This window comes from Belonocnema kinseyi, chromosome 2 (assembly GCF_010883055.1).
Source record: "Belonocnema kinseyi isolate 2016_QV_RU_SX_M_011 chromosome 2, B_treatae_v1, whole genome shotgun sequence".
Lineage (NCBI taxonomy): Eukaryota > Metazoa > Arthropoda > Insecta > Hymenoptera > Cynipidae > Belonocnema > Belonocnema kinseyi.
The window spans coordinates 107,818,178-107,833,347 of record NC_046658.1 but is presented as its reverse complement, the minus strand read 5'-3'; the positions used below and the strand labels follow the sequence as shown (position 1 = coordinate 107,833,347).

The 15,170-nt window shown below is 26.9% G+C and overlaps 2 protein-coding genes across 2 annotated transcripts; both read left to right on the top strand.

Moving 5' to 3' along the window:
- Positions 1-1,623: 1,623 nt before the first annotated feature.
- On the top strand, positions 1,624-3,324 carry LOC117168511. Its single transcript, XM_033354239.1, has 6 exons — positions 1,624-1,769; positions 1,885-1,963; positions 2,188-2,276; positions 2,585-2,696; positions 2,785-2,852; positions 3,064-3,324. The coding sequence occupies exons 1-6, from the start codon at positions 1,683-1,685 to the stop codon at positions 3,079-3,081; spliced, it is 453 nt and encodes a 150-aa protein (XP_033210130.1). The 5' UTR covers positions 1,624-1,682; the 3' UTR covers positions 3,082-3,324.
- A 2,898-nt stretch (positions 3,325-6,222) lies between these two features.
- On the top strand, positions 6,223-14,397 carry LOC117168515 (general odorant-binding protein 99b). The gene is made up of 6 exons (XM_033354247.1): positions 6,223-6,360; positions 8,119-8,197; positions 8,383-8,471; positions 8,939-9,050; positions 13,891-13,958; positions 14,218-14,397. Exons 1-6 carry the CDS (start codon positions 6,298-6,300, stop codon positions 14,233-14,235), a joined length of 429 nt encoding a protein of 142 aa, XP_033210138.1. The 5' UTR covers positions 6,223-6,297; the 3' UTR covers positions 14,236-14,397.
- Positions 14,398-15,170: the final 773 nt, after the last annotated feature.

Sequence of the window (15,170 nt, the reverse complement as noted above, 5' to 3'; positions counted from 1 at the left end):
TAAATTTGAAAATCTGTTTTTTCTCGAGCGAAAGCTGTCTTTCGCTAAATAAGCTTATCGTATCCAAATAATTCTGTAGTAAAAATATTCTGCAGGTTTACATCTAAAACTATTGTTGACATCTCATTATCGTATAATGAATAACTATGGAAATATACAGGAAAAATGATTGAAAACCATAGTTATATGAATTTTGTGCTTAATATAATTAATTTAATTATGATCTATATGCATATAATGTGTAAAACTTAATCCTGCGATATAAGAAACGTTAAGGGAGCGAAATAATTTCTTAGAAAATTTCTACAAAAATACTCCAGACTATTTTGAATCTCATTTTTTTAACAGTTAACTTTTTAATTTTAAGTAGCCTTAGGATAGTTTATTATTCTTAAAATATCTTGTGGTACAATAATTAGAATGTATAATAATTTCTGATTTTATGAAAATTTATGATCATAAAATTAATCATTAATTAATGAGATAATTATTGTGTGACAAGAGATTTTAAAAATCAGAAATTATTGTACAAGAGGAAAAAACTGTACTCAAATTATTGAGATAAAAAATTATTTATTCTAGGTTCCTTGCCTTTCTTTCATATTTTATTTCGTTTTCGCGAGAGACTGGAAATGTTGTATTCTTGAAATAAAAATAATTTGAAAAAAAGGCCGTGTCAAAGATTAGGTTTTATCGGAAAATTCAACCTAATCATGACATTGAAACAATGCTAAAATTATTAATAATAATAATAACAAATGGAACCTATGTGCATATCACAGTGATTTTTACACAAGTGCAGTTTTTTTATTTATTTTTATTTTTAGAAATGATAAGCGTGTTTGAAGAAAAACAGCTTCTTGGATTAGAAAAACCGCTTTATTAAATTTATAATCGCGATAATTTTGCGACCTTCATGGAGGGTAAAACTTCAATATTTTTATTTTTTTTTTAAATAAAAAAATTGATTCTTTGGGCTAATTTGCATTGCGTTCAAAAATTTTAATACTTTTTTTTAGCACATCAGGAATTGAGAAAAATGGCTTGCTAGCAATATTCTGCTCAAAAACATCATGCCGAATGGAAATCTCTGTAACAAAAAAAAACAATAATTTTGCAATGGCCTATAGACATCAAGAACCTGAAACACAATTGTTTTTTCAATTTTTCCTACAAATCTATTAGATGTCCTTAATGATGGTTTCAATAATTTGTTATTCATTTGTAGCTATAAATAAAGGAATTCATTGCAAGCTGAAGAGCATTTTTGTACTTTTTGCAGTTTTTAACTTAAACATTTTTCAGAAAGCACTTTAGAATCATCTGATCGAGAATGTAAGCCGATTTTTCTCAGCCGAATTTACAACTTTAAAAAAAGGCAGACTATAATTTGTCTCTCATTAAACCCACTTTGTCCTATAATGGCAGGATAAAGTCTCACATAGCAACAATGTTTCATTTTCAATCTCCGGAAGAAACATAATGTAGAATCATCTTTGAAATCCTTGTAATAATTAATTAATTACTTAGCAATCAAAAATTCGTAATATTAAATATTACAAGCCACACCACTATTTCATCTTGAAGTATAAAAGAAGTCGAACACTTTGTGCAAATCTTCATACAAAAATAATTCGCAAAAGAAGTTGGACTTAATTTCATTACCGAAGTGAATAAATCGAATGGAAATTATTTATAAAAAAATGAGAGTTATATTTGTTACGTCAGCATTGATTCTCTTCTTGGTCTTCTTGGAAAATGCTGAAGGAGTGAGTTCACTTTCCTCAGAAAGAATTAATATTGCAATAAAACCTTACTTCATGTAATGAAGATTTTTAAATTATTATTTTTTTATGTTTTTCAAATTGTGTGACCTCGTGAAAGAAAATGAATTTTCAACAACTAGAGAATATGGCTAAAGGTCCAAAAAAATCGTGTCAGAAATCGACTGAATGTCCCCAAGGTATTTACATGCATGTCAGTTGATAGATTATAAGTTTCTAAAATAAGTATTATTTATTAAACCTCATATTTTTGAAAAACGTTCCTAAAATATAAAATATAAAAAGATTACAAACTTGTCTTAACAAATTTATAAAATCCCAACGGGAAAGTTACATTTGTTTATCTAATCTATAGCAAAAACTAATAAAATGCATTTAATTTTTTTTATATTTTTGTACACAGAACTATTAGAAGCTGGAAAAAATGGACAGTTTTCACCGGTACGAGAATTTCAGTGTTTCTTCAAGTGCATTTTCGATAAGATGAAAGTGGTAATTATTGTATAACATTTTCAAAATGTTTGTGTGGAAACATTTAAATCGAAAGTTTTATAAAATATTTTGGGACGATGTTTTTCTTATTTTTGAAAGTAACTCCTTGAAAAGAAGATTTTTACTTCAGTTTTCTGCTAAAATTGGAACAAGTAGAAATAGTATTTTCCGTAGGATTAAGCCTTTTACAGTTAATATTACGGAATATTACATAATATTGACACTGGATTAATGCACGATTCTTAAGCTTTTTACGTTATTGCGTTATATTATCGTAAATTCATTTCAAAACAACATTTATTTCGTAGATGAAGAATGATCAAATTTCATGGCCAGCTATGAACCAACAATTGGAGCTCTTGTTAAATCCGGAATTAGCAGAAAGATTTGCTGTTGCGATAGAAGCATGCCAATCAAAAGGTATCATAATTTATACATAATTCTTATTGATCACTTGAGATTATTTCATAACCTTAAGATTAATTTCTGCATTTTCCACATTTTTTAGCAATAAGTGAAGATATGTGTGAAGCTACATACCAATTCGCGGTGTGTTTATGGGAACACGATAGTTCGGTATGTGCAATTTAAAAATGTGTAAATACGCAACACAGCTCCACAAAAAAAAGGAATATTCCGACTTCGGATTCAGAATCAGCGACCCAAAATACGTAAGAATTGACTAGTCTGCTTCATCGGACATCCTGATTTTTGTGGAGCTGTTTAATTGATCATTAATAATATACATTTTCAACTATAAAAGAATAATTAAACATTATTTTTGCAGCTTTATTTCTTGTCATGAAGTTCCAATAAATCCGAAGATTCTAGCAACTAGATGAACAGACATAACAGAAATTAAGTAATAAATGTATCCTAGGAGAACTAGTGATAATATAGATACCATCCACAATAATTTATATAAACGGATATAATTAGTATACATCTAATAATTTTCTAAAGCTAAAAATGGATTATTTTGATTAGTTTAATTTCCTTTAAGTTTTATATTACACAACATAGAAAACAATATAAAGTGTGGCACATAGATTTGCGTATTCATTTTTGCAAAGTCATTTCTAATTTAAGGTTCAGCTTAAATTACAAGTACGTACAAGAGAATAATTGCATGTTCTCATTACATAATTGTCGAGGGCAAAGTGGTATTTGAAACTTAGGCCTTCCAACTAACGATATAGATACTTAAATTGTTTCCCAGTTTTCGAAAGTAAATTTTTAATTTAACAAAATTTTTGAATATATTCCTTTAAGGTGTGGCTTAATAAGTATACAAATATATTATTATTATTATTATTCCCTCGCATAGAATTTATTTTATCGCACTTAGAAACAAGAGGATTTTAATTTCGAAAGTTTCTCTCTACTTTTTTTCCTAGAATGCGTGTTGATACAATGAGTTTTTTTACAATATTTTTCAATATTTTCATCAATCCAATTCGAAATTTTGGACATATTTTGCTATTGAAAAATTTAGAGGTAAGGATAAATAATAATTTGGACTTTTATAAACTGTCACATGACTATAGGTTAACTCTCTTGAATTTTAGAATATACACACTTTTATAGAAATCGGATCATCAATGCTCATTCTGAGAAATGATCGATACGTTTTTTAAAAATTGCTTAGAACGATATATCCGTTCCTTTTATTTTTCTGGTGAGAAAAACTCTTAAAGAAAATTGGTTTAATTCAAATAAATAATCATACTAAATACGTTCTATAAATTGTTTTTTTAATACAAAGAAATGGTTTTATTTAACCCAAAAGTATAGTAAAATGTGTTTTCACAGCAGGACAATATTTCTTACAAACAAATTAAATTCTATTGGCTGAAGTAAAAGTTGTTTATGCGAACCTAAGATGTGATATGTTGTTAAGGATAAGCATGCAACAAAGTTAAAAAAATATGATTTGATTGAAGAAGCAAGCCCTTGATTTCAAGAAAAGAGAAAATAACGCAATTGATATCAATTAACTTAGTTCAAAATTAAATAAATATTCCATTAACCTACAAAAATATCACCATGTTTTTAAGAAAATCTAAATAGTTGAAGTATAGATTTAATTGAAATGAGGAAAGATGCCTTAGCGCGTAAAAATTAAAAAAAACTAGGTTCTCAGCTCCCGAGAAATAATTTCTTTCACTTAATAATTTTCAAATTCATTTAAAAGAATTGCAAAAAATGAAAACTTGTCAAAATGATAGTCCTGAACATTTTTGGATTTTTCACATTGAATAGTATATAATGTATCGATGGTGTAATTACTTTTTATTCTTTAAATTATTTGCTTGATTTAAATCAACTGATCAAGCTGAAATATATTTGGCTTAATGGTATGATAAAAATAATAACAATAAAATTCCTGATAAGAATTTTATATTATTGCAACAAGAGGCTTTAGACTTGGTTGCGTAAATGAGTCTGATGTCACACAAGGTAATTTCACTATTTGAAAAGTGTACTTTATTGGTATTTCCATCAAAATCATTTATCGTAAACAAATTAATTTTCTTGTCAGAAGGATGGTGATTGACACAAATTGGATTTCCTCTTGAATTTATAGTTAATAGGATTTTCATTTGTTTCTAAATAAATCTTTCTGCAAAAGAAAATTATTCTTATGCGAAGAAATCGACCTAATCTTCCAGCCAAATAATTCAATTTTCATAAAAAGGATACGTAGTATACGTGATTAAAAAAACAGACAAGAGGACGATCGTTTTTTTTCTCACCACTTTTTATCGGAGGGCCTTTAAGAAAATGTAATTTTTGAATATCGTTTTTTTAATTAAAATGTTTAATGCCTAAATTTTGTAGACAAGTAAATGCCGATGTCATTTTCAAATAGAGCCTAATTTTTTAAGGGGTAATTATAATATACAAGTTTAGTGATTTTATTTGGCAGTCAGTACATATAATAATATTTTTTAATTATGCATAAATAAGTATGTTTTCATATCTAATCTTTCTACCACAAGCACCTATTCGGAAATGGAAAGAGTTTAGAGAACCGACCTCTAGATTATCACTTGTCAAAAATATTTAAAGAAAGTAAATAATGAATTTCATAAAAAGTTTTGGAACAGAAATAGTTCCATGCTAATACAGTTAAGCCTTGCCATAGAGCAAATATTTTTCTTCAAATTTTCCTTAAATTATATGCAAAATTTAGCCGTTTTTTTGCGAACTATTCTTGTCTCTAGCTTCTAATAGAATTTAATAATGAAGACTATATTTACATTTTGAATTTTGTTACTAAAACTACACCTTTCCAAACCGTCGACGAATTATCACCCGCCCAACTTTTTTCCATTAGCAATTGGAGATTTCTAAAAATTCGTTTCTCCCCTAGTACTTCGTCGGAACGTATTATACAGCCCTTACCTGGAACAGAAAAATATATCACAATAAATAATAAGTATGCTTGAAACAAACGTTATCAATTATATTTTTATAAACTAATACAATTAATTTATTGATAAACAGAAAATATTGAAAAGTTAAATAAACGAAACTAAAACATATTTAAGCGAGGTAATTTTTGTTTTTGAAACAGTCAATTGTATCACGTTTAAACTTCCCTGTAGAATTATTTGGTTAGTAAGAAATACATAGAAACGATATAAGTTTGCATCCAAGTTTTGTATAATTATGAAAATTTAAAACTAAACTTTACTAATAATTCCATTAATTTTTATTTCAATTAGAGTTATTTGATAATTCAAAGACATATATACAACAATGTATCAACAAATTATTTTTAAAAAAGTATGGCTAATAGTACACACACTTTTTTCCGGAAAACTGCATCATTACGTGAGTCAATTACTTTTAACAAACATTAAGCATTATCAACCTAGTATTTGTCAATTCCTGATTGCAGGTTTATAAACCAATATTCATCTACTTCGAAAATGTATAAAAGAAGATTCCACGTAGTTCGTGTAGGATTTTACCGGAATAAATAGAATACGGAAGAAATAAAAAAATTGTCAAAATGAGAGTCTTACTGGTCATTTCTTTGTTTTTTATACTAGCCAATATACGAAGCATCGAAGCCGTAAGTACTTGTATTCTCTCAATAAAGTACTCGAATTAAATTTACCAATAAATAATTTAAATAATTTTTTGTTAAAGCAGCGTAAAGTAATTAAATATAAATGGGGGTCCCATGTGAATCCTTTTTCATATTTTAATTCGTTAGCCTTGTTTCAGATTTTAAATACAATTAAAAAAAAAAAGGTTTAAATTATATTGTCTTACGAAGAATACCAATATGTACTGAATAGTCTCAATTTGTATTGTTTCCAATCATTCTGCAGGAAAATATATGTCAAAAATAGTTTTTTTTTTAATAATAAAGAGAATCTCGCATGATAAAATTTTATTTCAGCAACCGTTGACCGTATACAAATTTTTGAAGGGGGTAAATACTTCCCGAAAATAAATTTAAAACTTATTTTTTACTAGATAATTAAGCAGGATTTTTAGTTTATACTTTTAGTTCACTTCTGTGATTTTTTGATTTCCTAACACTAAGAGCGACATCAATTTCTTTTTCGGAATCAACATTTACATTTGGGGGAGTTTTAATTTCTCAAAAATTATTTTCGTCTTAAACGCTCAGAATTGTAGGTACATTGATTTTCAATGTTTTTTAAAGCTTTGCGGTTATTTAAAGGATTGCACTACAGAACTAGATAACTAAAATTTATGACGAATATTAACTTGTTGCATAAAAAATTCTTGGAGAACGTAGAGATCTGATGAAAACTAGTGAAGTCAAACTTTACATAAAACTAATAATAACTTTTAATTAGGATTAGAATGTAAACACTCTGTACATGTTCTTTTTTTTTTAATTTCCTAACCGCTTACCATATTTTTTCTTCTAATAAAACACTTCTTTTTTCAACCAAAAATTCCTTTGATAAAACTGTTTGCCCCCTTTTTTAGCACCAAGTACCAATCAAATTCCAATTTGAAATTTAGAATTCTTATTTTCTGCAAAAAGAAACTCTTATACTCTTATTTCTCTTCAGAAACCTTTTAGAAAAAATTAGTCTATTACATTGCGACAATGTCCAACTAAATCTTTACTTTTTCGAAACAGAATCATTTGTTTGAAGAAAACTTTTTTATTATTATTTACCCACCCCATTTCTCGGACGAGAGTTTTTATTATTTAAACAGATTTTTAAATCCATTTTTAATGCAATCCAAACATGATTTTCAAAACCCATGAAATTTAAACCTTCAAATTATTGAATGATTTACTCGAAATTGGTTAAGCTTTTCTAATCAAACTAATTTTCTCTGAATTTAGCAACTTAATATCCAATTTTATGTTCATGATATTTTGAGATCGTAAATTCACACACTCTATTTCTCAGCACTGGCGAATTTTTTTAATCATACTTTTTTGAGCTCATTTCAGGAATATTTTAGCTCGAGAGAAAACTTTTGTTTTATCCTCAAATGGTGATTTCGATTTAACAAAATGTTATTTCGCTCTTCTAAAAAATTCCGATTTCGTTAATTATCTAGCTTTTTACATGGACTCGTAATTTCTTGCTTCGTTTAAACCTAAGAAAAATTGATGAAAAACACTGCTTTAACATTTTTTCTAGATATTTCCCTGCAGAATGATCAAAAACAATTAAAAAATGGGTGATTCGTCGCATATTTATACAGTTTTCGAAACAACATAATTTAGAAAAGTTTAGAAATTGTTGTGCCCTATTGTTGAGTGGATAGTGTGTAATTTAAACTTGCTTTTTTGTGAATGTTTCCGGTTTATTCTGTGACTTTATAAAAGAAAATTAACCTGGATGCATTAAGAAAAGCTACTAAAGGATTTAAAAATGGATGTATAAAGGCGACTGATGTCACAGAAGGTATTTTATTTTTTTGAAAAGTGTACACTATTGGTGTTTTGACTGAAATCAGTGATTGTTAGCAAATTAATTTTCTTATATATCAGAAGTTTTATAAAGAAATAGCAAAATTAAATACAATTATGCTCTCGCTTAATTTTTGGAACAATTTAATTAATTTTTCGATTATTTTTGTTTGTGAACAGAACTAGTAGATGGAGCAAGACGGGGAGAATTTCCACCGGACCCGAATTTGATGTGTTACTTTAATTGTATATCTCAAAAAGTTAAGTTGGTAAGTAATTAAAGTATTTTATTCAAAAAATTGAATTTCTTTCTCAATTTATTTTAAAAAATTCAGATATATCTAAGAAGATTTTGAATCAAAGTCTTATATCTCAACACAATAGATATTTGGTTTCTCCATTTTTCTGATTCCGACATTTGAAATAACAGATTACTGATCTTAGGTGGTTTCTTCTGATTTGCGCAGGGGTCAAATTGAATAAAAATTATTTTGTAGTAAAATAAAACGCTAATCACATTCAGAAATGTACAAATTTTTATAAATTGTATTTTGTATTATACTTTATTTAATATATTTTCATATTTATTAAAAAAATATTATTATGGATTTTGAACAACAATACCTCTGTAAAATTTGAAATATAAACCTAATCAGAGAAACAGAAAACTTTAAACAAAATAATTGATTTATGTCCCGCACAGAAAAATATTATAATTGCAATATTATTATTTCAGGTCAAGAATGGTAAAATTTCAGCCGATGCGTCGATCGCTCAAGCTCACGCTTTAGTAGAAGAAAGTCTTGCCATTCAGATGATAAACGCGATAAACGCTTGTGCTTATACAAGTACGTACAAATCTTTCCGAATATCTTTGCTTAAAAATAATTTGTAACATTACTTATTGATTTTCATTAAAATTAAATTTTTTCTAAATAAAGATCTTCTCCTTCGCTCCGCTCGGAATCAAACCACAGAACTTCGAACAATGCTTTTAAACCTAATTATTGATAAAGTAATAACCCTAATCAATTTTCCGTACCAGATAGAAGTGAAGGAAAAGAATATCAACGTCGATTTGGTATGGAAAATTAACTGAACTTGTTACTTTATGAGTAAGTTCGTTATGAGTAAGTTCGCGTATGTCAGAAATACACGCATTATTTTTCCATTAGTTACGCATTAAAATTTGTAAAGTAATCTGTATTATCATCCGAGAATAACAGAAATTCTAACGTCTTTTCATAACAGATGGAGCTATGAATTACACATTTTTCAAATTAAAATTTTCTAAAAAAAAAAGAAAAAAGATTATTTTTAGGAAAAAATTTAATTTAAAAAATTTGTAATATATAGCTCCATCTAGCCTGGAAAGAGGTTAAGAATTTCTGTTATTCCCTGATGATAATACAGACTCTTAAAAAATTATTGTTATTACGTGCACCTTTTATTTATAAGTATACGCAATTGGTCAAAATCGTGCGTTCAATTATGAAAATTATTGGACTCAAAACAGGCGTGCTTTTAAAAAGGAACTTACTCGCTAAAAATTAAGTTGTAAAGATTTTTTTTAAATTGGTCAAACTTATTAAATTCAACATTAACTGAGACCTACTTGAAGAATCTTATCTAAAAAAATTAGTGTTTAGATATGCCTCGAAAATTTTGCAATCATTGTTGTGGTAAACTTTTCATTCCTTCAATTTTTTCTTGTATCTGAAATTTGAAAAATTTGAACATAATAAATCTACAAATAATCTCTTTTCATGAGAAAAATCGTAGAAAACCTTTTGCGATCTGCAAAAATGTGTACCTTTTAAATATTCTTGCGCGGTTAAATTCACACTTGCAAAGTATCTGATACATTACGAGTATTATTGAATTAATTATACATGTTTCATGTTAGAGCTTTTCGCTGCAAACTATTATTATTTAAAGTAATTTAAATAAAAAAATAATGAATTTCCAAAGAAGGCTTAATATTTCTAGAAATTTTAGATTCAGTTAGTTTTTGTTTTTTGTCACCAAAAATTAGCTATTCTAAACAAGAATCATCATCAAGATTCACTAGTTTTAGAAATTTTAGGTTACTTTAGATTCCTAAACGTGAAATAGGTACTTTTAATTACAAATTATTAGATTTAAAAGATTATAACTTTTTAAACAATATCAGTTTATCGGTCTCTCAGTGTTTTTTTAACAAGCATCGTTTTTTAATAAAAAATCATTAGAGTTTAAACCGTCAAAAATTTTCACCATATTGGATGACATTAGAGTTTTACACAACAAATTAGTATTTTAAAACAAAAATCATTACAATTTAAACAATATTAAGAATATTTCAGCCATTTTGGATTTTGTAGTGTTTTTGGTCAGAATTTGGTATTTTTAATTTAAAAATTCGATTTTTAAGAAGATTCCACACTTTGAACAATTTTAGGTTAATTTAGCGTTTTACACCAAAAATTAATGTTACAAAATAAAAATCATTGTGTTTTGAAGAATATTTGCAATATTTGAACACTTACAAGTTTACACATTAACTTACACATTTTACACATTATAACGTTTATAACATTTTAACGTTTTGTAATTTTTACAAAGTTTCAGGTTATATTAACGTTTTTCACATGAAATTGGAGTTTTTAAACGAAAATAAGTAGATTTTAGAAGTTCAAATGTTTTCAACCATTTTTAGTTAGCGTATAACATCGAAAAATTGATAATTTAAAAGAAAAATTATAATTCGAACAAGATTTAGAATCTCTTAAAAATCTGGAATGAAATTCGTTTTTCGAAGGAAATTGGTATTTTGAATTATGCATTTTCACTTGAACCAGCAGCTAAAGTCACTTCGTTGAATCCTGAGGGGAAGACAATATACCAAATGCATAGGGCAAAACTTTATTTTTTTGATATCATCGTAATGCATATTAATTACTTTCATTCTGTTATGTTATTCAATAACTCTTAAAAAATAAAAACTATTTTCAAATACACTTATATAGAAAAAATTAGTTTTTACGAAGATAATAGCAAAATAGAGCAAAAATGGACCGAATCCCATGTATTTGGTCAATTGCTTTCCCCTCAGCATTTAATGAAGTAAAGTTAGCTGATGGTTGAAGTAAAAATACCTAATAGGAAATATTTATTTTAGAAGAAGATTAAAAAATTATAATTATTTAAATTTATGTTATCGCTTCATATACAAAATTTGCATTTTAAAATAAACATAATTCTAATTTCAACAAGATTTGAAATGTTTGAACGATTTTAAATTATTTTAGTTAATTTTATTGCAAATTGCTATTTTCGAAAAATAATTTTAATGAAAAATCAACAAACTTCAAGAAAGTTATGAAACTTCTAAAACATTAGGTTTTGATACTTAAAAAAAAAGTCTTTAAGCATTTTTCAACAAAAATCATCCTCAAGATTCCCAATATTTAATAATTTTAGATTATGCACGTTATGCTACTGATATTTAGAAAAAATTAGGTTAGTGTTTTTCATTTATATTTAGTATTATGACTAATCAAATAATATATTTCAAAGAAGATTAATAACCTTCGGTTAGGTTGGTGCTTCGCTTCGAAAATTGATTTTTTTTAGTAAAAAAATCATTAGATTTCAAAGAAGATAAAGTTTTTTCGAACAATTTTTTGTTACGCTAACGATTTTTACCGAAAATATTGATATAGATTTCATAAATGATTTACAATTTCAGATCAATTTTAGGTAATCTGAACACATTTTATCTGAAATTAGTTATTTTACACAAACTAAACTAAATTTCAATGAAGATTGGTGTAAAATTTTTGAGTTTGTTAGCGATCTTTACCAGAAATATGGATACAGATTTCAAAGGAGATTAAAATTATTGGAATATTTTGAGAATATGTTAAAAATTTTCACAGAGAAATGGATATTTTCAAAAAGTTAAATTTAAAAGATGATTTGCAATCTTAAGCAATTTTTTGGTATGTTATGTTATATTTAAGCATATACAATTACTATTATTAATAAAAAATCACTTAATATCAAATCAAATTTACAGTAGTCAAACATTTATAGGATATGCTAGAGTTTTTCACTGAAATTTTGATATTTTAATAAAAAATAATTTTATATGGCAAAAATAAAATCTAAATTTTTAAAAATTTAAGTTATTTTAGTATTTTTTGTTGAAAATTTGTATTCTATTAAAAAAACCTTTAGTACACTCATTAAGTAACCTTGACTAAAGGTTAAGTTCGTTAGCCAGCCATTTTGGATACAAATTCAAAAAGCGGGCACATTTTAAATATTTACAAGACCACTTTTTTCGAATTTCAAAAATTCTCTCTACAGTTATTCAGTCTTGAAAAAATCGAACAATTTATCCTTGTGACTTTTTTCATAAAACCGAAAATTACGAGAGTTATAGCATTTACAAAATTCCAAAAAACACATGAAAATGAACATTTTAAGCCAAATAACGCACGATATGAAAAAAAGTCACGAGGAGAGAAATGTTGCTTTTTGAATGCCCTACAAGATAATGATAACAACTTTTTGAATTTTCTTTAAAAAATCAAAAATTCTAATTTTGACAGCGTAAAAAATAATGAAAAATCCAAAAATTACATTTTTCTGCCAAAATATGCAAAATACATTATAGGTGAGTGAACAAAAATTGTGCATTTGAAAAAGATCTACACATTTTTTTTAATTACTTTTTGAGAGGATGTGCAGTTTTGGGTTTAATCATGAAAAACATCATTAGCAGTAAAAAAATCTACCCGCTGCGTGGGCACATTCTTCACACAACTTTTTTTTTATTTCTTTTTGGTCTCGTTTATGAGGTTTCAAAATATTAAATTTTGTCAGGTTTTAATGCTATTTTATTACGATTAAAATCAAAAACAGAACTATCAAAACATTATTCACGAAAAATGAGTAATTTTTACATGCTCATAAGAGAAGGTATTAGATTTGTGTAAAATCCCCCCCCCCCCCCAGTTTTTGTCAAAAGATCCTTGTTTTGAGACTCTCTGAATCCGCAAAACAGGTTTTACGAATGTTTCTGTCTGTATGTCTGTTTTTATGCCTGTCTGCCTGTAAGCATGATAACTTAAAAAAAATTAATTTATCAGATTGGCCTTTGGTACACTCTTTTAGTGTCCTAAGCCAAATGCCAAGTTCGTTAGTCAGCCACTTTGGATACAAATTCTAAAAGTTAGCTCATTTTGAACATTTTTGTGACCACGTTATTTTATGATTCAAAAATTCTCTGTACACTTGTTCATAGTACTTGAAAAGAAAAATGTAAATTTTCGATAACCCAACACGATGATCATAACAACTTTTTTGGATTTTTTTCGATACATTAAAAATTTTAATGTTGACAGCACACAAAATAATCAAAAATCAAAAATTACATTTTGCGATCAAACTATGCAAGATAGGAAAAAAATGGTGATACAAAAATTGTGCACCCAAAAAACATCTACAAATTTGTTATTAATGACTTTTTTATAGGACAAGGAGTTTTGCTTTTATTTATAAAATTATACAATTTAGACCCGCAGTGTATTTAGAAAGAAATGGTACTGGAAATATGTAACAATATTAGAAAAAAGACTATACAACGTATACCAGAAATAAATAGTACTCAATAAAACTGATAAGAATTTTTTTTTTCAGCTGAGCAAGAAGACCCCTGTAAAGCTGCATATGATTACAGTAAATGCTACTGGGATTACGACAGTAATGTAAGTTTTTTTATTCAAGTGAAATTGATGAGGAATTTTTTATTTAGTAATTTTTTAAAAAATTCAGAACCTCAATTGTTGTTGTTCGATACAATTTAAGCAGAAAGAATGTTTAAATTGCAATAGGACTATGTGAGCACGAAAATGCGAAAGAGTCCGATATTCCAAACATTTAAGGCTATGTCAATAATATTAATCCTTCTCGAAGAAATAAGAAATATTTTTATAGATTTTATACATTTTATATTTTAATTTGCAGCTGTGGTTCTTCCCTTAAAGACGTAGGAACAGGAGAAAATTGTAATTGGAATTTCATGATGCAGAACACTGCTATTCTATAACTGGACGTAGAAGAATCAAACAGCAGTATCACAGAAAAAACTAAGAATAATATTTGTTGCAGGATATTTTTTAGAGCAATAAAGTTTTGTTCAGCCAACTTCGCGTCTTTCAAAATACATGTGTTTATCATGGAAAAACAAAAGAAAGTTTAACCAATATTTGTGTAAAGTTTATCCTGTGAAGTTAATTTTTGTTGCAAAGAATCTTTTTTCGGAAATCGATGTAAATTTTATCTTCTGTTTTTTATGTAATTAATTTATCAAATCAGTTACTAAAAAACTAAAACGGAAAAACGCTGCGTCTTAAGTCTTGCTCAATATCTGGCTATACAATGTTTGATTGCTATTTTTGAAGTACCATTTTTTAATAAATTAACAAATTTAAAATCCTTTTTCTCTCTCTTCCTATATCCCTCTTATTTCACCTCAAGAGTTTAAGACAAAACAAATTCCAATGTTATTTTGAAATTGATACTAGGTTTTTCTATGGACTAATTATAATGTTTAAATTAGATGATTTTATTTGGCAGTCGGCACATATAATACATTCCAATTATGCATGAATAAATATATGTTTTCATCCCCAATTTCTCTACCAGAAGCGGCTGTTCGGAAGTGAAGCGAAGTGTGAAAACAGACCTCCAAATTACTTTTTAAGAACATTTATTAAGGAAATAATGAATTTTATCAACAAGGTTTGAACAGAAAGAGTTACATGTGAGTATAATTATTATTGCCACAGTGAAACAGACTTTAATTTATTTAAATTTTATACCGCTTTTGATTTAAAATAAAATAATTTTTAATAGAATCGTTCAAGAGGTTATGATTTTATTGCAGCGTTGAAATTTCAAAAGTTGAATAACATAAA

Excerpts from the sequence above, each read along its gene's own strand:
- LOC117168511 (XM_033354239.1), top strand. The coding sequence starts at position 1,683 with ATGGAAATTATTTATAAAAAAATGAGAGTTATATTTGTTACGTCAGCA. Across the intron at positions 1,964-2,187 it reads ATCGACTGAATGTCCCCAAG|AACTATTAGAAGCTGGAAAA; the intron begins GTATTTACATGC and ends TTTTGTACACAG. Across the intron at positions 2,277-2,584 it reads TTTTCGATAAGATGAAAGTG|ATGAAGAATGATCAAATTTC; the intron begins GTAATTATTGTA and ends TTTATTTCGTAG.
- LOC117168515 (XM_033354247.1), top strand. The coding sequence starts at position 6,298 with ATGAGAGTCTTACTGGTCATTTCTTTGTTTTTTATACTAGCCAATATA. Across the intron at positions 8,198-8,382 it reads GGCGACTGATGTCACAGAAG|AACTAGTAGATGGAGCAAGA; the intron begins GTATTTTATTTT and ends GTTTGTGAACAG. Across the intron at positions 9,051-13,890 it reads AAACGCTTGTGCTTATACAA|CTGAGCAAGAAGACCCCTGT; the intron begins GTACGTACAAAT and ends TTTTTTTTTCAG.